General features: G+C 44.6%; 1 protein-coding gene across 9 annotated transcripts in view; it reads left to right on the top strand.

Moving 5' to 3' along the window:
• The window catches only part of SFXN1 (sideroflexin 1), a 63,581-nt gene that overhangs the window by 28,448 nt on the left and 15,240 nt on the right, over positions 1-19,893 (top strand). For all 9 annotated transcript variants that reach the window (XR_013229287.1, XM_077327014.1, XM_077327013.1 and 6 more), the window contains 4 exons: positions 5,233-5,308; positions 5,579-5,664; positions 7,292-7,419; positions 8,435-8,484. Coding sequence is in view for 8 of the 9 variants with exons in the window: in XM_077327014.1 (XP_077183129.1) it covers positions 5,233-5,308; positions 5,579-5,664; positions 7,292-7,419; positions 8,435-8,484 (340 nt within the window). In the remaining variant the exon portion in view is untranslated. The remainder of the gene's footprint in view (positions 1-5,232; positions 5,309-5,578; positions 5,665-7,291; positions 7,420-8,434; positions 8,485-19,893) is intronic.

The raw sequence follows: 19,893 nt of genomic DNA, 5'->3' as shown, positions 1-19,893 counted from the left end.
GTAGACAGATAAGTCTCAATACAATTGATCACTGTAGGGCCATTCAGTGCTACTTCACATCCCAAGGCTACATTTAGAGTGGAGGGTCATGACTACATAGAAGAGAATCTTCGTAGCCGCTTCATTCTTCCAGTTGCTGTGTTAGATCTAGATCAGGGCTGAGGGCATAGTCTGATAGCATATGGTGCTTAGTTCTTCATTAAGGTTGCTGCAGGTCTGCAGGTACTCAATGCTATATGAGACACCACTGAGAACCCTATATCCTTCATTTTAGGTTCCATGAAGAAGAGACAAGACATAAATATAATTATAATAAACTGCACCTGTCTTCTCCCAAGTGATATATCTGTCAGTTTGTGAATCTAGACAACACTGTTCCTGTGGAAGCCAAAACTTTTTAAGGGTTTTGACATTGCTGTAGGCATTTTAAAAATTAGATGTGTAGAGTGAAAGGGTTCTTGAGGCCAGTTTTTTTTTTTGGTACAAGACGGCTGGTACAAGTAGCTCCAGAAGCTAACGTGTAATGCCTTTCTTTGTGTTTTCAGTTTTTAAATTATTATTATTATGTATTGAATTGACCGCCACTCTCAGAACACAACCGGCTCATAGAGGTTTACAATAAGACTCAGTAAAACGACAGGTTCTGTTTTGCACAATAAATATATCAGAAGAGATTCCTCTATCCTAAGGAATCTCAAAGCAGCTTACAATTGCCTTCCCTTCCTCTCCACACAAAGGCACTTTGTGAAGTCAGTGGGACTGGGAGAATTCTACAAGAATTGTGATTGGCTCATGGTCATGTGGGGGAATGAGGAGGGAATCAAGCTTGTTCTCCATGCTGGCCCTCAGTAGTATACCATTCTTGCAACACTGACAAAAAAGAGGAACATAATGCTATTTCAAATATATAACATTAAAGAGAAAAACTATTATCCCTGAGGTCAGGAGGACATCCTGGTGGTTGTTTACCATCTCTCTTCGAGGGAGGCAGGACTTAATTTGAATTTCCTGTCTTTCAATGAGAATTGCCCTCCTTCAGTCTTCCTCCTGCCTCATGAGGGAGTTCAGTGAGTCTAGGCTTCTCTCTACCTTCTACTCTAATTTCTATTACTTTCTTTTTCAATTCTCATCCTTCTATCTCCCCTCTAATCCCTCTCTTCTTAATTGTAAGAGTGAAAGTTCTGAGAGCTAGAATGGGAGATCACTGCCATACTTTGTTTTTTCTGTCAGCAGCAAGTAGTCACACCATAGTTCCCATCTTTTCTACTGTGGGTACCATTTTAAGATGCCTCGTTACTGGAATGGAATGACTGGCAAGCCCACTATTAACAGATTTCCTTGGATGAGGGAAGGAGGATGCCAGTTGCCCTCAAAGGGCCAGTAGCGCCCATGGAAACTCCGGACTTGGCAGCTGTGGCTCCCATTGTAAGGGAAGTGGATTGGGTGAAGATGCAGACCCCCACACACACAGCAAAAAGAAAAAGAAAGAAAATCCATGTGGCAGCCCCAAGCTGACTAAGTCAACCACAAAAGCAATGGTCTCTGCTGCTAGCACCTCCAGATCTGCCCACAAGTCTTCCAGCATTCCTGACAAACAGACAAAGGAGACTGGTAACTCAGTTTCTGGCCCAGGTCAATTTATTTTACCTCCTGAATAGTTTACCTACCTGCAAAACACTGTAAAGGTGGAAGTTTCCAATTCAGTTAGAACAGAGATCACCAACCTGTGTCCCCTGAATATACTCACTACATACAGGGTTCCAACCCCAACCAACTCAGAGGATGGAGACTTTTCATACTCATACAGCAGAAGCAGATGGCCAGGTCAGACTAGGAATACAGGTCTAGATTTAAAGAGGGAAGAAGGAAAATTTATTTCAGATGAAGAGATGGTTGAACCTATTCAGGTTCCAAGGCATCTTGAAGAAAATGTATATGATCCCAGAGTATATTGAAACAATGTTGCAAGTTGCTGCTTTAAAATCCTCTGGACTGGTCTTTGAGGATGGGGAAGTCGTATATAAGAGACATCATAAGTCATTCACAGCCCTGCATAAGGCCCATGAGGTGATGGCAGTGGTCATCAGATCCTCTAACACTGCTGCTCTGCTGTAAAGGGGTGCCCTAGCCTGGTGTAGGAAGCTGGTAACTCTAATTCCTGATCCTGAGGCCAGAATAATACAAGGCACCAACAGGTTACTCAAGCCTTCTGCTTACAGAGCAGACACATCCTTAGACTCTATTGTTTTCATGGCTAGGGCCATGGCATCCAGTATTGTCACCATACACTTCCAGCCTACACCTTCCAGAGAACGAAATAGTTTGGTAATGCACTAGACAGGGTCCTCATAGAAACTAAGGACAAGGCCCTCCCTCGGCATATATGCAGAGATGGCAAGTCATTTCTCTCCACCTTCTGATCACAACAGTCTATCCCAAGCTTCCGGTCAGAATGAAAAAAGTGTTCCTGGGGGCAATACAGACAAGGATTCCACAGGGGAGGTTTTTACAACAGATCTCAGAGGTCCCGCCAGGGACAAACAGAGCTGATGAAGGCAACAAGTCTCCTAAGGCACGACTTACTGCAGTGGTCCCCAACCTTTTTATCACCGGGGACCGGTCAACACTTGACAATTTTCCTGGGGCCCGGGGGGGGGGTAGTCTTTTGCCGAGGGACATTGCTGCCGCCTGAGCCCCTGCTCTGCTTGCTTTCCTGCCACCCAATACTGAGGGGCACTGCCAGCAGCAGCTGCGCAGTTCCATGCTGAAGGGGAGCCCCCGAGGTAGCAGCCGAGGAGGAAGACAAGGAGGAGCCACGGCCCGGTACCAGTCCCCGGACCGGGGGTTGGGGACAGCTGACTTACTGGAATTCCCAGTGGGGAGTTATTTAGAACATTTCAGGAAACATGTCCACAAAAGAAACAGAGACTGGAGGGCCATTTTGGACCTCCAGTTTCTAAACTGGTTCATTTCCCTAAAGCATTTCTGTATGGAAACTCTATGTTCCATTGCAGAAACCATCCAACAGGGAGAACATCTGACCTCCCTACATCTTTAGGAGGCTTATGTCCATATCTTAATTTACCCCTCCACAGAGACATCATTGTAGATCAACAATACTTTCAAATTTGGATCCTACCCTTTGGACTATCCACGATCCTGCAAGTGTTCTCAATGTTACTGGGTGAATGTTTTGGTATTCCTCTGCAAGGAGGGTATACACATTTATCCTTACCTAGATGACTAGAATCATAGAATCATAGAGTTGGAAGGGGCCATACAGGCCATCTAGTCCAACCCCCTGCTCAATGCAGGATCAGCCCTAACCATCCTAAAGCATCCACGAAAAGTGTGTATCCAACCTTTGCTTGAAGACTGCCAGTGAGGGGGAGCTCACCACCTCCTTAGGCAGTCTATTCCACTGCTGAACTACTCTGACTGTGAAATTTTTTTTCCTGATATCTAGCCTATATCGTTGTACTTGAAGTTTAAACCCATTACTGCATGTCCTCTCCTCTGCAGCCAACAGAAACAGCATCCTGCCCTCCTCCAAGTGACAACCTTTCAAATACTTAGAGGGCTATCATGTCCCCTCTCAACCTCCTTTTCTCCAGGCTGAACATTCCCAAGTCCCTCAACCTATCTTCATAGGGCTTGGTCCCTAGCTCGTATGGGCTTCCTCTCTACACCAGTCCAACAGTTTTACTCAGAGGACCATCCACATATTGGAATCCATTGGATTTCTTGTAAACACATCAAAGAGTTCCCTAACTCTGACTCAATGGATCAAACATTTTGGGTACTATCCAACTTTCCTTTTGCTTCCTGTAAGCCAAAATAAAAAAAAAAAAGATACAACAAACTCAATCTATGATAATGGCAAAACATTCCTCCCTAATGCATCCGGCAAGTGTTGGGGGCTTTTTGATTTCCAATTTGGAGGCAATCCAATGGGGTCAGTTTCATGCTCAACCATTGCAATAACTCCTGCATGCCTTTCAGGACAAACGTGCCTACATTGAGGAGATCTGTAGGGCCACTATGGTTGTTACCCTCGACCTTCATCAGGCATTATAGGCTACATTTTGCAGCAGCAGATGATGCCTCCTTTGGACATAAAGTCTTACAACATGTTACGGATTCTGGTACTGTTATCCCATCCTAAATAGGGACTGCTCTTGAGAGTCCTACCCTGACCTCGGGAAGAATAACCATTGGTTATTCGCCAAGAAGTATACTCCTCTGAGGTCTTGTTCCTCCCTAATCCAGTATCTTTCTTAACAAAGAAAAAAGGAGGGGGGGGTAAATAAGTTCGATTTTATTGGGCCCCTTTATCAGTTATGAGGGTCGCTATTAATATTCACTTAGTTTCTTTCCCGTTGTTGAGCCTTCCTTGCTGGTGGTATTACATATTCAATAGTTGTTCAAATTCTACCTTATTCTCTTGGATTATTCAAACTGAAGGAGGGCGCTTCCCACCGGGAGACAGGAAATTCAAATTAAGTCCTGCCTCCCTCAAAGAGAGGTGGGAAACACCAACCAGAATGTACTCCTGACTTTGTAAGAGAAAGACCCTTTGCGGTGAGTAACCAATGGTCAATATAATGCAATGTTTGTCTTTGTTGTAGAAATAAGTTATTTTGAAATCAATCCCCTGATCGAAGGCCAGTTTGTCCATACAGCAATCATAAATGAACCTCCATAGTCATGACAGCTGAATCACTATGTAACTCAGTCAGCAACTGAAGTGCTCCAGATTAGTGATGAAAACCAGACACACGCTACAGATTTATTCAGTGAACACTCAGCTGTATGAATAAATTCAACTGTCAGATTATTGGTCTATTTAGCCCTGTATTAGTATCCCTGGAATCTGCTCCTCACTGTTGGAGAATCATCAGAAATATTGTGGAAAGGGAGATTGCAGGAAAGTCCACTTCTGCTGGATCACTCAGACCAATTCCTTTATTGGGTCATCTCAGATGTAGCTTAGTCAGGATGCAAATGCTATGTGTTAGTTCTTGAATCCCTGATTTAGAGAACTCAAGACCACCAGTGACATTTTTGACTAGTGGAAGTCTTGGATTTGGATACTTGTGTTAGTGGGTAGCTCAGCCAAAAAACAAGTGTTTTTCAATACTGTGCAAACTGTGATTATAAGATCTGAAAATATTGGATATTTAATGTACATTGCTGCTGTGCGTATGCAAACATTTCCATTTTTTATTTTAGCCAGCTGGGAACAGCCTATGTTTCTGCCACTACAGGTGCTGTTGCCACTGCTCTAGGACTTAATGCTCTAACAAAGGTATTTGTATGCTTTTCCTATTTTTTAAGACAGAATTTTTTACAAAGTTTTCTAGTGCATATACAGATAATTAACTAAAAATCTCTGAGTCTTGTCTGTATTATCAAAGATTCATACTGCATGTACACAAATTTCCTAATGTTCATGTGCAAATGCTTCAGAATGTCATGGGATGAAACAGAAATGTAAATGAGCCCTTTCAAAGATTAAGACAAGCATCTAAAAATTCCCAAAGTTGTACCTGTTAACTTTCTTTTCCTTGTTTCACAGCATGTCTCTCCACTCATAGGCCGTTTTGTTCCTTTTGCTGCTGTAGCGGCTGCTAATTGCATAAATATCCCATTAATGAGGCAAAGGTAAAGAACAGCATGTGGCCTATTACAGAACTCCTTGGTCATTGGTAGCATTTGTACGCTTAGCCTTATCTATTTTGGAAGGTTGGCAGCAGCTCAGGACTAGCATTCATGCAGTAGATATGAGTAATTTGAGAGGTGGACTCCAATTAGACAATGTTCTTTTTCTACCCTGCCACTAACATACTACCATTTGTCTGTTTTGTGGCTGAGAACAGGAAGCTCCTCATACTATTTTCCCTGACTAATAGCACCTTGGGGATGGGGGGGGGGATTTCTGTCTGGAAAACAGCAGAGGGAGATAGAGTTGCTGTCGGACTCAGTATCTGAACCCTTATCCAAATGGAGTCACCCCATTTAAATGAAATTGCCTTTAAATAAATCGAAAAACATCTATTGAAGTATTGTGTCATTCTTCTAAACACATCATGCATAAGATAAGGCAGAACAGTCATTTTGAGCAGTTACTCATGGATAAAGGGCCAAAGTGGAGCCTCAGCTACTTTATGGGACACCTGTTTGACTTGATAGTTGTGATCCAGACATAGAGAGGATACAGACTTATTTCCTCAGCAACAGTGGCAGTTATGAGTCCTGAGGTGAGATTATGTTAATTATAGCACCTATTGTAAGTCTTAAATATCTGGCTGCCTATTTGCCATAGAGAACCATACTTTATGCCTATTTATTACTAGAAGATACACATACAAGTAAATGAAATTAAGTTATAATCCAAGAAACTAACATTGCTGGATTTTTATTTATTTACTTTGCTCATTTTTATTGTCTCACAAAGTAAAGAAGGCCCAGGCATTAGTCAGTCTATGATAGTTTGCCAGAATGTCTGTGCTGTGGTACACAGACCTTATTCACATATAACTTGAAAGCTAAACTTTCCAGTAAAGGAATCTGTAAACTGTTTAAAAATCTTAAATCTGCCAAAATATAGGAAAGCCTTCAAATTAACATGTAGTAACATCTTACAAGGATGCTTACAAGGAAATTCCTTCAGATGATTGATTGGTGCACCAGCTTGGTAGACTTTAAATAATGGCTATCTGCTCCTTCCAGTATCACAGGCAGTATGCTTTATGTCTCTTGCTGGGGAACATGGGCAGGAGGATGCCATTGCAGGTATTCTACTCAAGGGCTTCCTAGAGGGAGTTGGTCAGCCTCTGTGTGAACAGAATGCTGAACTTGATGGGACCTTTGGTCTGATCCAGTGTGGCTTTTTTATGTTCTTAGGATTATGCCATTGTGATACAGGGGTGAGACGTTCAACATAATGTCCATATTATTTTCCAGAGCATAGGCACAGAACAAATGTAGAAAAATGCAGGCTACAGCCTCTTGTCAAAATAAATCCCTTCTTGCCTTCCAACAGGTCTTGTGCACTGGTATTTTCCAAAAATATGAAAGGGGTGTCCAGATGCCTCTACCAGTACCTTCTGCAAAGATTAATCCTAAAGTAGCCCAGCCCAAATAATGTGAATATGAATTTAGTAAATATAGAGTAGGGCTATAATTAAAACACTCAAAATAGTAATAGATTTGCACATAAGCAATTATAGGAATAAAAAATAAAATAGTTATTCAGCTGATCTCCTCTCTCTTTTTAAAATTCTGACAGGGAATTAAAGCATGGTATTCCCATTACAGATGAAAATGGAAACCGATTAGGTGAATCAACCAAGGCTGCTCAACAAGCCATTCTGCAAGTGGTTGTCTCCAGGATTCTTATGGCTGCTCCCGGCATGGGTTAGTTCTGCTTCTATTAAGCATAATGCTTGACTAGTCACAATATAATCTTTGGCTCTGCATATACTATCTACAGAGCAACTCGCATAACTTTTTGTGCTTGTCAGGCTGCCACTGTACCAGGTATGCAAATAGCTGTACTCATTGCTAGTGTTGTAGGCATGGAAAAGAATGAGCTGCCACAGGGTGCAGAGTACAGTTTGGCCTCTGTTTGTATTGGATAGACTGACCATGTGAGACTAATTGTTTTATTTAAAATGTCTTGGTTTAATGCGATTAATTGTTTAATCATACTGCAAAATTATCACCCAAGGCTCCCCATTACAGAACCCTCTTGACTATTGTTTCCACTAACTACAAAATAATTTTCTGACAATTCTAAACTCAGAGTTCTTTGTTCCTTTTCCATGACTATAAAATTTTTTGCTGCAGTTACCTGCCATTGTTGATTTGATGTACCTTTCATGTATACTGAACTTTGTGTACTATATGATAATGGAAGAGGTTTATCTAAGGAATTGCATATTAAAGGTAAATGAAGAATGGGAGTTGTGTGATAGTCAATTGCAACCCAAATAATAGAGTCTAGTAATACCTTAAGCCTAGTTTATTGTCACATAAACTTTCATGAGCTTTTAGGTAGGTTTTTGGTGTTGGACCTTTAAGTAAAAATCTTTCCACTAGCTGAACACAATATTTGGTGTACTTGATTAAATAGACAATGGCTGATAAAAACTGCTGCCACAGTAAATTAATTGTGAAGCATACTAAATATGCTCCAGAACAGTGTTGAAAGCAACTGGGTGCCAAATGAAGGGGGGAAGTACATGTTGTGTGGGGGCAGGGAATCGCTCTGTTCCTGGAGAGGAAGATTTTTGGGAATGATGTCCATCATAGTCTCGCTGCTTGTTCCCCTTCTCAAGTCTATCAAGGGATAATATTATTAGCTACTGTTGTAAACAAGATATGATTTCCTGAGTTTTAACCATGTGGCTTTTATTTTGTTACTTCTTAGCTATTCCCCCCTTCATAATGAATACTTTGGAAAAGAAGGCATTTTTAAAGGTAAGCCTAAATTTCTAAATATCTACTACGTAATTTCCATATTACAGATGATTAATGGAATGATTAGTAAACCTCAAATGTGCAGATAATAGTCAAAGGAGTTTACATTCCCAATCACTTTTAGTTTCTGTTCAGGGAACACTTGTTGGTGAACACAAGTAATCATGTGAAAGGTTTCATTATCCAGCTGGGAAAATTAGTGCTATGCGTCCAGTAATGACAAGGCTGCTGATTGAAGCATGTGTGCTAAAAGTCAAGATATTTGCAAATGCAAATCTTGTCCTCCAAAGTTCTCTTGTGAGTTCAAGGATTTAACTCAAGGTGGGTAAGTACACCTGCCATGTCAAAGCTGCTTTTTATTGTTCCCTGTGGTGAGGTGTTTTTGCAGAAAGCTATTTGTAGATGACATGAGTGACAACAGACTTTTTCTTGTTTTGTTTGGGGAGAGGTCTGCAGTGGTATCAAGAAAAATGGCTTGATATGCAGTTTGAATACAAGTGATGTGTAGAAGCACCCATTTCTTACACACAAGCTCGTGTTTTTTTCTTCTATCAGGGAGGGATGAAACAGCAGCAGTTCATTACACCAACATTATGTTCTGTGGTTAGTGACACTGGGAATTTGCAAACTATGGGAGCTAAACCTCCCCAGCTGGAAAATCCCAGTCCCAAGATTTAGCAAAGTTCAAAATCCTTCCAAAGGCTGGCCCTTGCCCATATTGAATTGCCTACATGCCTTTCCCAAGCAGCAATAACTTTTTGAAAGGAGAAATCAGCAGCAGGGAAGGCTTGCTGAAGACATTAGAAACTTTCCTGGTCTCATCCTAAGGCTTGTACAATCGTGTCACTTTCTGCTGGAGCTCATGAGAATTACCATATTTGCCGGTGTATAAGACGACTGGGCGTATAAGACGACCCCCCAACATTTCAACTCAAAATAGCGTTTGTTACATTACATTACAGTACTATGGGCCACTATGGGCAGCTTTGTCTATCCCAACTGAAGTGCACCCGGCGTATAGGACGACCCCCCCACTTGGAGGCATGTTTTTCAGGGGGGAAAAGTAGTCATACGCCAGCAAATACTGTACAATTTAATTTGCAACCCAGGCCAATTAATTGAGTTGGAAGGCATACGTGTCATGTTCCTAGGAAATCAGCCTGCAGGAAAATCCCTCTTGAAGACAGAACCACGATGACTCCATTTAGTCCAAAAGCAGTACAGTCTTTATTGGGAATTACAACAAAGCGAATATCTTCAAGAGTTACACATAGCAGAGAAATTGGTGGAGACAGGAAACAAAGGGGACAGGGTTTATATCTACTGGTGGAAGCTTTCTTAATAAAACATGGGAAAACTAGTTCCCATAGACTGCCCTTTTGATCTAACATGGCATGAAAACCAGAGATTAAATGTCTGGGGTACCCAAGTATCAATCCAGCTGCTAGGCCAGCTGGAACTGGGAAACTTCACGCTTCCAAGGACAAAGATAAGCAGGGGAGCTTCAAAGGAATGCCTGGTGCAGCACCAGAGCACAGGGGTCAGACAACAAAGCATGGAAGGAATAGTGAATTTATTATCATCATCATCATTATCATCTTATTTATATCCCGCCTCCCCCCGGAGGCTCGAAACTTGTTACATAAAACAATCCCATTAAAACAATATCATGAAAACATGAACCCACAACTAATCCTTAACAACATAGTTATAGCAGGCCAAGAGTGGTGGCAAGGTTCAATAACTAACCTGATCTCTACCCCCACTAAAAGGGAAGTGGAGGGGACCTGCTGACATACGCAACCGCCGCTTCGTGAGGGGGGTGTCAAATCTTCATTGCTTCCCAGCCTCAACCAAAAGCCTGGCAGGCCCTGCGGAATGTTGAAAGTTCCCGCAGGGCCCTGAGCTCTTCCGGGAGCTCATTCCACCAGGTAAGGGCCAGGACCGAGAACGCTCTGCCCTGATGGAGGCCAGGCGAGCCTCCTTGGGACTGGGAACAACCAGTAGGTTAGCTCCCGCAGAGCGTAAAGCCCTGTGGGGGCATAGGGCGAAAGGCAGTCCCTCATATACGCTGGGCCCAGACCGCGGGTGGCCTTGAAGCTCAAAACCAGAACCTTGAACCTAATCCGGAATATAACTGGTAACCAGTGCAGTTATTTCAGCACTGGCTGAATATGGGTCCTCCAAGGTGTAGCTGTGAGGACCCTAGCAGCCGCATTTTGGACCAGTTGCAGTTTCCGGATCAAGCCCAGAGGCAGGCCGGTGTAGAGCGAGTTACAGAAATCTATTCTGGAGGTGACTGTCATATGGATTACAGTGGCCAGGTGTTCAGTGGACAAATAGGGCGCTAGTAGCCGAGCCTGGCAAAGATGGAAGAATGCCTGGCCAGGTACCTGTTTGACCTGAGCCTCGAGTGTTAGTGAGGCATCAATGGTCACCCCCAAATTCCTGCCCTGAGACGCGACCAAACGTTGCGTCCTGACCAGGGTGGGTAAACGCATTTCCTGATCTGCCCCCCTATGGCCCAGCCACAGAACCTCCATCTTGGAGGGGTTGAGTTTCAGGCAACTCTGCTCCAGCCATCCAGCTACGGCTTCCAAACATCTGGCGAATGGTTCCGGGGGAGAGTCCGGGTGGCCATCCATGAGGAGAAAGAGCTGAGTGTCATCAGCATACTGATGGCAAGCCAGCCCATAACTCCACACCAGTTGAGCCCAAGGGCGCATAAAGATGTTAAATAATGTGGGGGAGAGCACCGAGCCCTGTGGGACCCCAGAAGGGAGCCAGTAAAGGCCCAATAACTCATCCCCCACTGCCACCCTCTGTGTCCGGTTTTGGAGGAAGGAGCGTATCCAGTGCAAGGCTTGTACTCCTTATCCCCATACCGGTGAGGCGGCTCACTAGCAGTTCATGATTGACCCCGTCAAACGCGGCCAAAAGATCTAAAAGAACTAGCACAGCAGGGCCGCCTCGGTCAAGCTGGCGACGGAGGTCATCCAACAAGGAGATCAACACTGTCTCGACCCCATGGCCAGGACGGAAGCCTGACTGGTATGGAACGAGTGCCGAAGTATCTTCTAGGAACGCTAGGAGCTGGTCCGCTCCTATACTATACTTAAACTATAAGACGAGCTCCCGGGGAAAACAGCAAGTAGCATGACATTCTGCCAGCTTTAAGAGAAACCTCCCCCCTTCAAGTGGGTTTATCAGGATACATAGCATGAAACCTACCAATCAATTTGGAAGTGGCAATATCCTCTGCGACTTATCAATTTGTTTGTAGAGTCAGGGAAACCATTCCATGCCACATAATATTGCAGGCAGCTCCAGGAGTACCTAGAACCCAGCATGGTAGAAAGTTCATAATATGTATCCGCCCACACCATCACTGGGGGGGGGGAGCAGAGGAGCAGAGGGATACCACTATCTGGAGCTGGGGCCAGCTTTAGGCAACTAATGTGAAATACAAGGTGGACTTTGCGGAAGGAGGAGGGCAATTCTACCTTAGCCGCCACCTTGTTTACCATTTCCAAGATTTTAAATGGCCCCACATGACAGTAATTCAGTTTCTTAGTGGGGCGCCGAATTTTTAGGTGCTTCACGGAGATGAACAGCAAATCTCCTACTTTGTAGTCAGTCTCTGGAGCATAGCCCTTACCTGCTCACCTCTTCTCATCTGCTTTAACTTTTTCAAAGGAATCAGACACCTCCCCTCCATGACTCATGAACCTGTACTGGCCACTCTTCTACCCTCAAGGTGTCTTGGACAGATCAGCCAGAGGCAGTTGGAAATCGGGGAATGGTCAAGGAGCATAGCCATAAACAACCTCAAAGGGGGATAGACCAGTACTTTGATGTGGGACAATTATAAGCATACTCAACAAAGATAACATCAATGTCCAATCATCTTGATGATAGCTTATGAGGCAACAGAGATACTGTTCCAGGATCTGGTTCACTCCGTTTGTCCATTGGTGGCAGGGTGGTAGACCAAGCTAAGGGCCTGGTCCACCATAGCTAGCCAGAGGAAGGCCCCCCAAACCTTTGCTACAAATTGGCTCCCACAGTCACAAATTATTTTGTCTGGGAAGGAGTGGAGTCTCAAGGTATGCTGTACAAAAAGTTCAGTGAGCCACTGAGAGGGAGATCCATGGATCGAAATGAGCTGGTTTGGAAAACATGTCAACCACCACCCAAATTACTGTCTTTCCATTGCTAGGTGGAAGATCTGTGATGAAATCCATAGCAATGACTTCCCAGGGCCTTTGGGGATTCTTCAGGGGATTTTACAATCTTGGAGGCTTTCCCACCACCCATTTGATGGTTGTACAAATGGGACACCCCCTGATGTACTCCTCCATGTCCTGTCATGGGTGGGTCTACCAGAATTGACTGTGCATCAGTGCCAAGGTTTTTATAATTCCAAAGTGTCCTGCAACCTTACTATTGTGGCATGCCACCAGAATCTCCCTCCTTAGATCAGCAAGAACATAGACCCACCCCCCATGGGTTAATAGTCCATTGAGGTTGGTAAAGGAACGCTTCAGTTTGGGTAGTTCCAGGTCAGTGTCTAGCACTCTTCAAAAAGTATCTTGGCCCACCTCTTTCAGGTCTGTAGTGGAAGGGGGACTGCAAGTCTACAGCATGAGACTCAACTGGTGGGGGTAAACACAGTGTCCACACGCACTTCCTGTTTACAGTCACGCTGGGGAAGGCGAGATAGAGTATCTGCTAGAAAGTTTGAACAATCAGCAATGTGACTCTGTGCGAAGTCAAAATGAGAGAAGAATTTAGCCCATCAAATCTTCTTAGCATTGAGTTTGCACGATTCTTGTAACACTTCCAAGTTCTTATGATTGGTCCAGACCTGGAAAGGCTCTGTGGACCCCTCCAGAAAATGTCTCCAAGACATCGATGCCGTTATAACTGCCGCCACCTCTATTTCCCAAATCACCCAATGACATTCAGCAGCAGAATATTTGCAAGAGAGGTAAGCACTGGGGCGTAATTTCCCATCTCCCTTCTGTAACAACACCCTGCCCACCACTGACTTGGAAGCATCTACTTGTATGATAAAGGGGTGTGTCAGCTCTGGGTGAGCTAGCATGGGCTCCATAATAAAAAGGTGCTTGAGTTCATCTTAAACGTTTTGCCAGGAATCAGACCAGTTCAGGTGGTATCCCGGCTTCTGGGCCTCCTCCCCCTTCCTTCAAGTTTTCAATTAGTCAGTCAGAGGCAGAGCCACGTGCAAGAATCTTGGTAAGAAATCGTAGAAATTGGTGAATCCAAGGATGGATTGGAGCTGCCATCTAGTATGAGGGGTGGGGAGGCAATATAACACATTCTAGACCTTAGCGGGGTCCATGCGAATGCCTTCGGCAGACACCCAATACTGTTGGTAGTCAAGACTACTTTTGTGGAATTCACATTTCGATAGTTTAGCTTACAGTTCATTGTCTAGTAACTGCCGAAGGACCTCCCTCACTAGGAGGATAGGCTCTTCCACATTTTGACTATAGATCAGCATGTCATCAAGCTAGGCCACCACCCCCTTGTACAACAGGTCATATAACACCTGTAATTTTATTTGTTAGTTTGTTTATTTATTTTTATATACTGCCCTCCCCAAAGGCTCAGGGCGGTTTACAGGAAACAGGAAAAAGATACAGATAACATATGGTAACAACAGTTGATAACCACAATAACATTATAACAATAACAATTAACATAATAACAATAACATGAGAGAATAACAGAATTGCAAAGAGCCTCAGCTTAACTATTACTGAGACCCAGTGGGTTGTGTAGATTCATAGCAGTCATAGTAGGAGGGGGGGCTTGGGGGCCAATTGGAAGCGATGGCTTGGGTCGACCTCAACCAAATGCCTGGCAGAGGAGCTCCCTTTTGCAGGCTCTGCGGAACTGTTTAGGTTCTGTCAGGGGCCTGATCTCTGGGAGCTCGTTCCACCAGGTGGGGGCCAGAATGGAGCAAGCTCTTGCCCTGATTGAGGCCAAGCGAGCTTCCCTTGGTGGAAGGTAGTAGAGCACAAGGCTCTTTGAGGGGTGTAGGCAGAGAGGCGATCCCTCAGGTATATTGGGCCCAGACTGCGTATGGCCTTAAAGGTGATAACCAAAACCTTAAGCCTGATCCGGAATTACATTCATAAACATGCTGGGTGTTCTGCTTAAGCTGAACGGCATGATGAGATACTCAAACTGGCCCATGAGGGAGTTGAAAGTTGTCTTCCATTTGTCCCATGGGGTATTCCACACCCTGAAGTAAGCTTTCCTTAGATCCAACTTGGTAGACACCTTCATGCTCAGGAAATCAGGGCAGCAGGTCATGAACAATCCATACACAAAACCACAGAATATCCAGCCACTGGGGCTAGTCATTGAAATACACTCACTGTGGGGGCCCATTATCAAAATGTTGGCAGTAGCTTGGATAATTCCCCCACACACGGCTTCCCATCCATTTGCTCCATCACAATGGGGAATTTCAGTCTCTCCATACCCAGCCCCCTTACCAGTTCAGGCATGATGAGGCTGGTGCTGTAGCCACAGTCCAAGCACACCTGCATGTCCAGTTGCACTCCATAGTTTTCATTGATCAAGCATGACTGAAGTAGCACGTGGGGGGGGGGGTAGATTCAACATGGAGGTGTTGGGGTTGCTTCTATGACCTGCTGAGGAGTGCTTCTCCCATCAGGTCTTCCTCATTTCCCGAGAAAAGGTGATCTTGGCTCCCTTCATCAGAGGTTCTGTGGTGGGAGCTAGTGAATCTTCCATGACAGGTGCAAGCTGCACCCTTGTTTCTGGCCCCACGGCCATTCTGGGGGGTTCCTGGCATGATGTAAGGGGAGAGGCCACACTTTTCTGACCCCACTCGGTGCCCATGGGCCTGACAGAGGTTTTTCTACATTTTGAACAGTCAACCACAAAAGGCCCCGCCACACCAAACCCAGTCCTTGCTGGCAGCGCCAGTCCCGATCTGTTCCTGTTGGGCTTGAAGTTGGCCATTCCACAGACAAGCCCCCAGGGCAGGTGGCTCAGGAAATTTGTGCCTGCTGCTGTTGCTTATACAGCCTCAGGTCACACAAGTTAATTTCCATCACCCCAGCGGCCAGGAACCAGATATTAATATTGCCCCCCGCTCCAATTTTAGGATGCCTTTGATGTTTGCATCTAAACCCTTTAAAAATTGATCTGGGAGTCCTCATTGAGGTCGCCTGCTTGGCCGAGCAGGTGCGAAGCTCATGTACTGTGCAAGGGGTTATCCCTTCTGACATTTGTTGTTGTTGTTGTTGTTATGTGCGAAGTCGTGTCCGACCCATCGCGACCCCATGGACAATGATCCTCCAGGCCTTCCTGTCCTCTACCATTCCCCGGAGTCCATTTAAGTTTGCACCTACTGCTTCAGTGACTCCATCCATCCACCTCATTCTCTGTCGTCCCCTTCTTCTTTTGCCCTCGATCTCTCCCAGCATTAGGCTCTTCTCCAGGGAGTCCTTCCTTCTCATGAGGTGGCCAAAATATTTGAGTTTCATCTTCAGGATCTGGCCTTCTAAAGAGCAGTCAGGGCTGATCTCCTCTAGGACTGACTGGTTTGTTCGCCTTGCAGTCCAAGGGACTCGCAAGAGTCTTCTCCAGCACCAGAGTTCAAAAGCCTCAATTCTTTGACGCTCGGCCTTCCTTATGGTCCAACTTTCGCAGCCATACATTGCAACTGGGAAGACCATAGCCTTGACTAAACGCACTTTTGTTGGCAGGGTGATGTCTCTGCTTTTTAGGATGCTGTCTAGATTTGCCATAGCTTTCCTCCCCAGGAGCAAGCGTCTTTTAATTTCTTTGCTGCAGTCCCCATCTGCAGTGATCTTGGAGCCCAGGAAAATAAAATCTGTCACTATCTCCATTTCTTCCCCTTCTATTTGCCAGGAATTGAGAGGGCCGGATGCCATGATCTTTGTTTTCTTGATGTTGAGTTTCAAGCCAACTTTGGCACTCTCCTCCTTCACCCGCATCAACAGGCTCTTTAGTTCCTCTTCACTTTCTGCCATTAGAGTGGTATCATCTGCATATCTGAGGTTGTTGATATTTCTCCCTGCAATCTTGATCCCAATTTGTGACTCCTCTAATCCCGCATTTCTCATGATGTGCTCTGCATACAAGTTAAATAGGCAAGGCGACAGTATACAGCCTTGCCGAACTCCTTTCTCAATTTTGAACCAGTCAGTGATTCCATGTTCAGTTCTCACTGTTGCTTCTTGACCTGCATATAAATTTCTCAAGAGACAAATAAGATGCTCTGGTATTCCCATCTCTTTAAGAACTTGCCACAATTTGTTGTGCTCCACACAATCAAAGGCTTTAGCATAGTCAATGAAGCAGAAGTAGACGTTCTTCTGGTACTCCCTAGCTTTCTCCATGATCCAGCGTATGTTGGCAATTTGATCTCTAGTTCCTCTGCCTCTTCGAAATCCTGCCTGTACTTCTGGAAGTTCTCGGTCCACATATTGCTGGAGCCTAGCTTGTAGGATTTTGAGCATAACTTTGCTAGCATGAGAAATTAGTGCGATGGTGCGGTAGTTTGAACATTCTTTGGCATTGCCCTTCTTTGGGATTGGAATGTAAACTGACCTTTTCCAATCGTGTGGCCATTGTTGAGTTTTCCAAATTTGCTGGCATATTGAGTGTAGCACTTTTACTGCATCGTCCTTTAAGATTTTGAATAGTTCAACTGGAATGCTGTCACTACCACTAGCTTTATTGTTGCTCAGACTTCCTAAGGCCCATTTGACTTCACATTCCAGGATGTCTGGCTCCAGGTCAGTAACTACCCCATTGTGGTCATCAGGGATGTTAAGCTCGCTCTTGTATAGTTCTTCTGTATAATTTTGCCACCTTTGTTTGATCTCTTCTGCTTCTGTGAGGTCCCTACCATTTTGGTCCCTTATCATACCCATCTTTGCATGAAACGTTCTCTTCATATCTCCAATTTTCTTGAAAAGATCTCTGGTCCTCCCCATTCTATTGTTTTCTTCTATTTGTTTGCACTGTTCATTTAAGAAGGCATTCTTATCTCTTCTAGCTTTTCTCTGGAATTCTGCATTCAATTGGGTGTATCTTTCTCTTTCTCCCTTGCCTTTCACTTCCCTTCTCTCCTTAGCTATTTGTAAAGCTTCCTCAGACAGCCATTTTGATTTCTTGCATTTCTTTTTCTTTGGGATGGTTTTAGTTGCTACCTCTTGTACAATGTTGCGAACCTCCGTCCATAGTTCTTCAGGCACTCTGTCTATCAGATCTAATTCCTTAAATCTATTTGTCACCTCCACTGTGTATTCGTCAGGGATATGATTTAGTTCATACCTGAGTGGCCTAGTGCTTTTCCCTACTTTCTTCAATTTAAGCCTAAATTTTGCAACAAGAAGCTCATGATCTGAACCACAATCAGCTCCTGGTCTTGTTTTTATTGACTGGATAGAACTTTTCCATCTTTGGCTGCAGAGCACATAGTCAATCTGATTTCTGTGTTGACCGTCTGGTGATGTCCATGTGTAGAGTCGTCTCTTGGGTTGCTGGAAAAGAGTGTTTGCTATGACCATTGTATTCTCTTGACAAAATTCTACCAGCCTGTGCCCTGCTTCATTTTGTACTCCAAGGCCAAACTTGCCTGTTATCCCGGTTATCTTTTGGCTTCCTACTTTATCATTCCAATCCCCCATGATGATAAGCACATCATTTTTGGGCGTTGCTTCTAGAAGGTGTTGTAGGGCTTCATAGAACTGATCAACTTCATCCTCTTCAGCAGCAGTGGTTGGGGCGTAGACCTGGATCACTGTGATGTTGAATGGTTTGCCTTGGATTCGAACTGAGATCATTCTGTCATTTTGGGGATTGTATCCCAAGACTGCTTTTCCTACTCTCTTATTGATTATGAATGCTACTCCATTTCTTCTGCGAGATTCTTGTCCACAGTAGTATACCTGATGGTCATCTGAATTAAATTCACCCATTCCTGTCCATTTTAGTTCACTGATTCCTAAAATGTCGATGTTCAGTCTACTCATTTCTTGTTTAACCACGTCCAGCTTGCCTTGATTCATGGATCTGACGTTCCAGGTTCCTATGGAATAAAAATCTTTACAGCATCGGACTGTCTTTTCGCCACCAGTTACTTCCACAACTGAGCGTCCTTTCGGCTTTGGCCCAGCCGCTTCATTCATTCTGGCGCTACTCGTACTAGCCGTCTGCTCATCCCCAGTAGCATATTGGACACCTTCCGACCTGAGGGGCTCATCTTCCAGCGTCATATCGTTATGCCTATTGGAACTGTCCATAGAGTTTTCATGGCAAAGATACTGGAGTGGTTTGCCATTGCCTTCTCCAGTGGATCACCTTTTGTCAGAGCTCTCAGCTATGACCTGTCCGTCTTGGGTGGCCCTGCACGGCATAGCTCATAGCTTCACTGAACTACGCAAGCCCCCTTGCCACAACAAGGCAGCGATCCTTGAAGGGGGCCTTCTGACATAGTTGTTTCAATTCTGCCCAGGCTTTCTGCTCCCAGAACAGGTCCCCAAATTGAGCCTGCAGCCTATCGTGGAACCAGAGAATACGAGTTAGCTCTTACCTCTGGAGCTCATATAGATTGGCCCACCACTCACCAGCCACCCCCCAGAGTACCCGCTGTGTCAGCTTACGTTGGGAAGGAGTATCCCCAGTCCTGCATGAAACCCACTGCTTGCACTAGAAAGTAAGCCAGTTTGACTGGGGATCCATCAAACTTGGCATGAAACTTGTGCCCTGGCACTGGTCCCAGCCCAGGGAACTGAGGAGTTGGTTGCACCCATGGGTATGGGTATGGCATCAGCTGGAGTGCCAGTGTGAATGTTGTGGCTCAAGGAGTGAACTTGAGTACCTGTCAAGATGTGGGGACGTTCGCAAATGTGGCTGGAGAATGTCCAGCAGTGTAGCCAGTGCTCCAGGAAGCTCTTGACAGTGCTTGCAAATAATACACTGAGAGATGGCATGTGGGGATCACATGAGTTGAGGGCAGCAAGATATAGTCTGAAGTCCATGATTTGCTGCACACCAGCACTGAGAGGGGAATCATGACCCTCTCCAGAGTAGAACCGAGGAAATGCCAGGGCACCTGGCCAATGGGCTGCTCCCTGGAAAGTTGTCAGAGTTACAGGAATTTTAAATAAATAAATACAACAGCAGATATGAAAAGCTCATTGATTTGGGATGCAAGTAAAGCCTTTATGAGAGGTAAACTAATTCGTTATAATTCAGCATTGAAGAAAAGAAGGCTTGAATTAAATAACAATATTGAGTCAAATTCAAAATTTAGGAAGTCAACTTCAAGTATCAGTCAAAGGCAACATGGAAACAAATTAAAGGACTAAG

Source organism: Paroedura picta, chromosome 3 (genome assembly GCF_049243985.1).
Source record: "Paroedura picta isolate Pp20150507F chromosome 3, Ppicta_v3.0, whole genome shotgun sequence".
Taxonomy (NCBI): Eukaryota; Metazoa; Chordata; class Lepidosauria; order Squamata; family Gekkonidae; genus Paroedura; species Paroedura picta.
The sequence above is the reverse complement of the archived record's forward strand: the minus strand, read 5'-3'. Positions and strand labels throughout refer to the sequence as shown.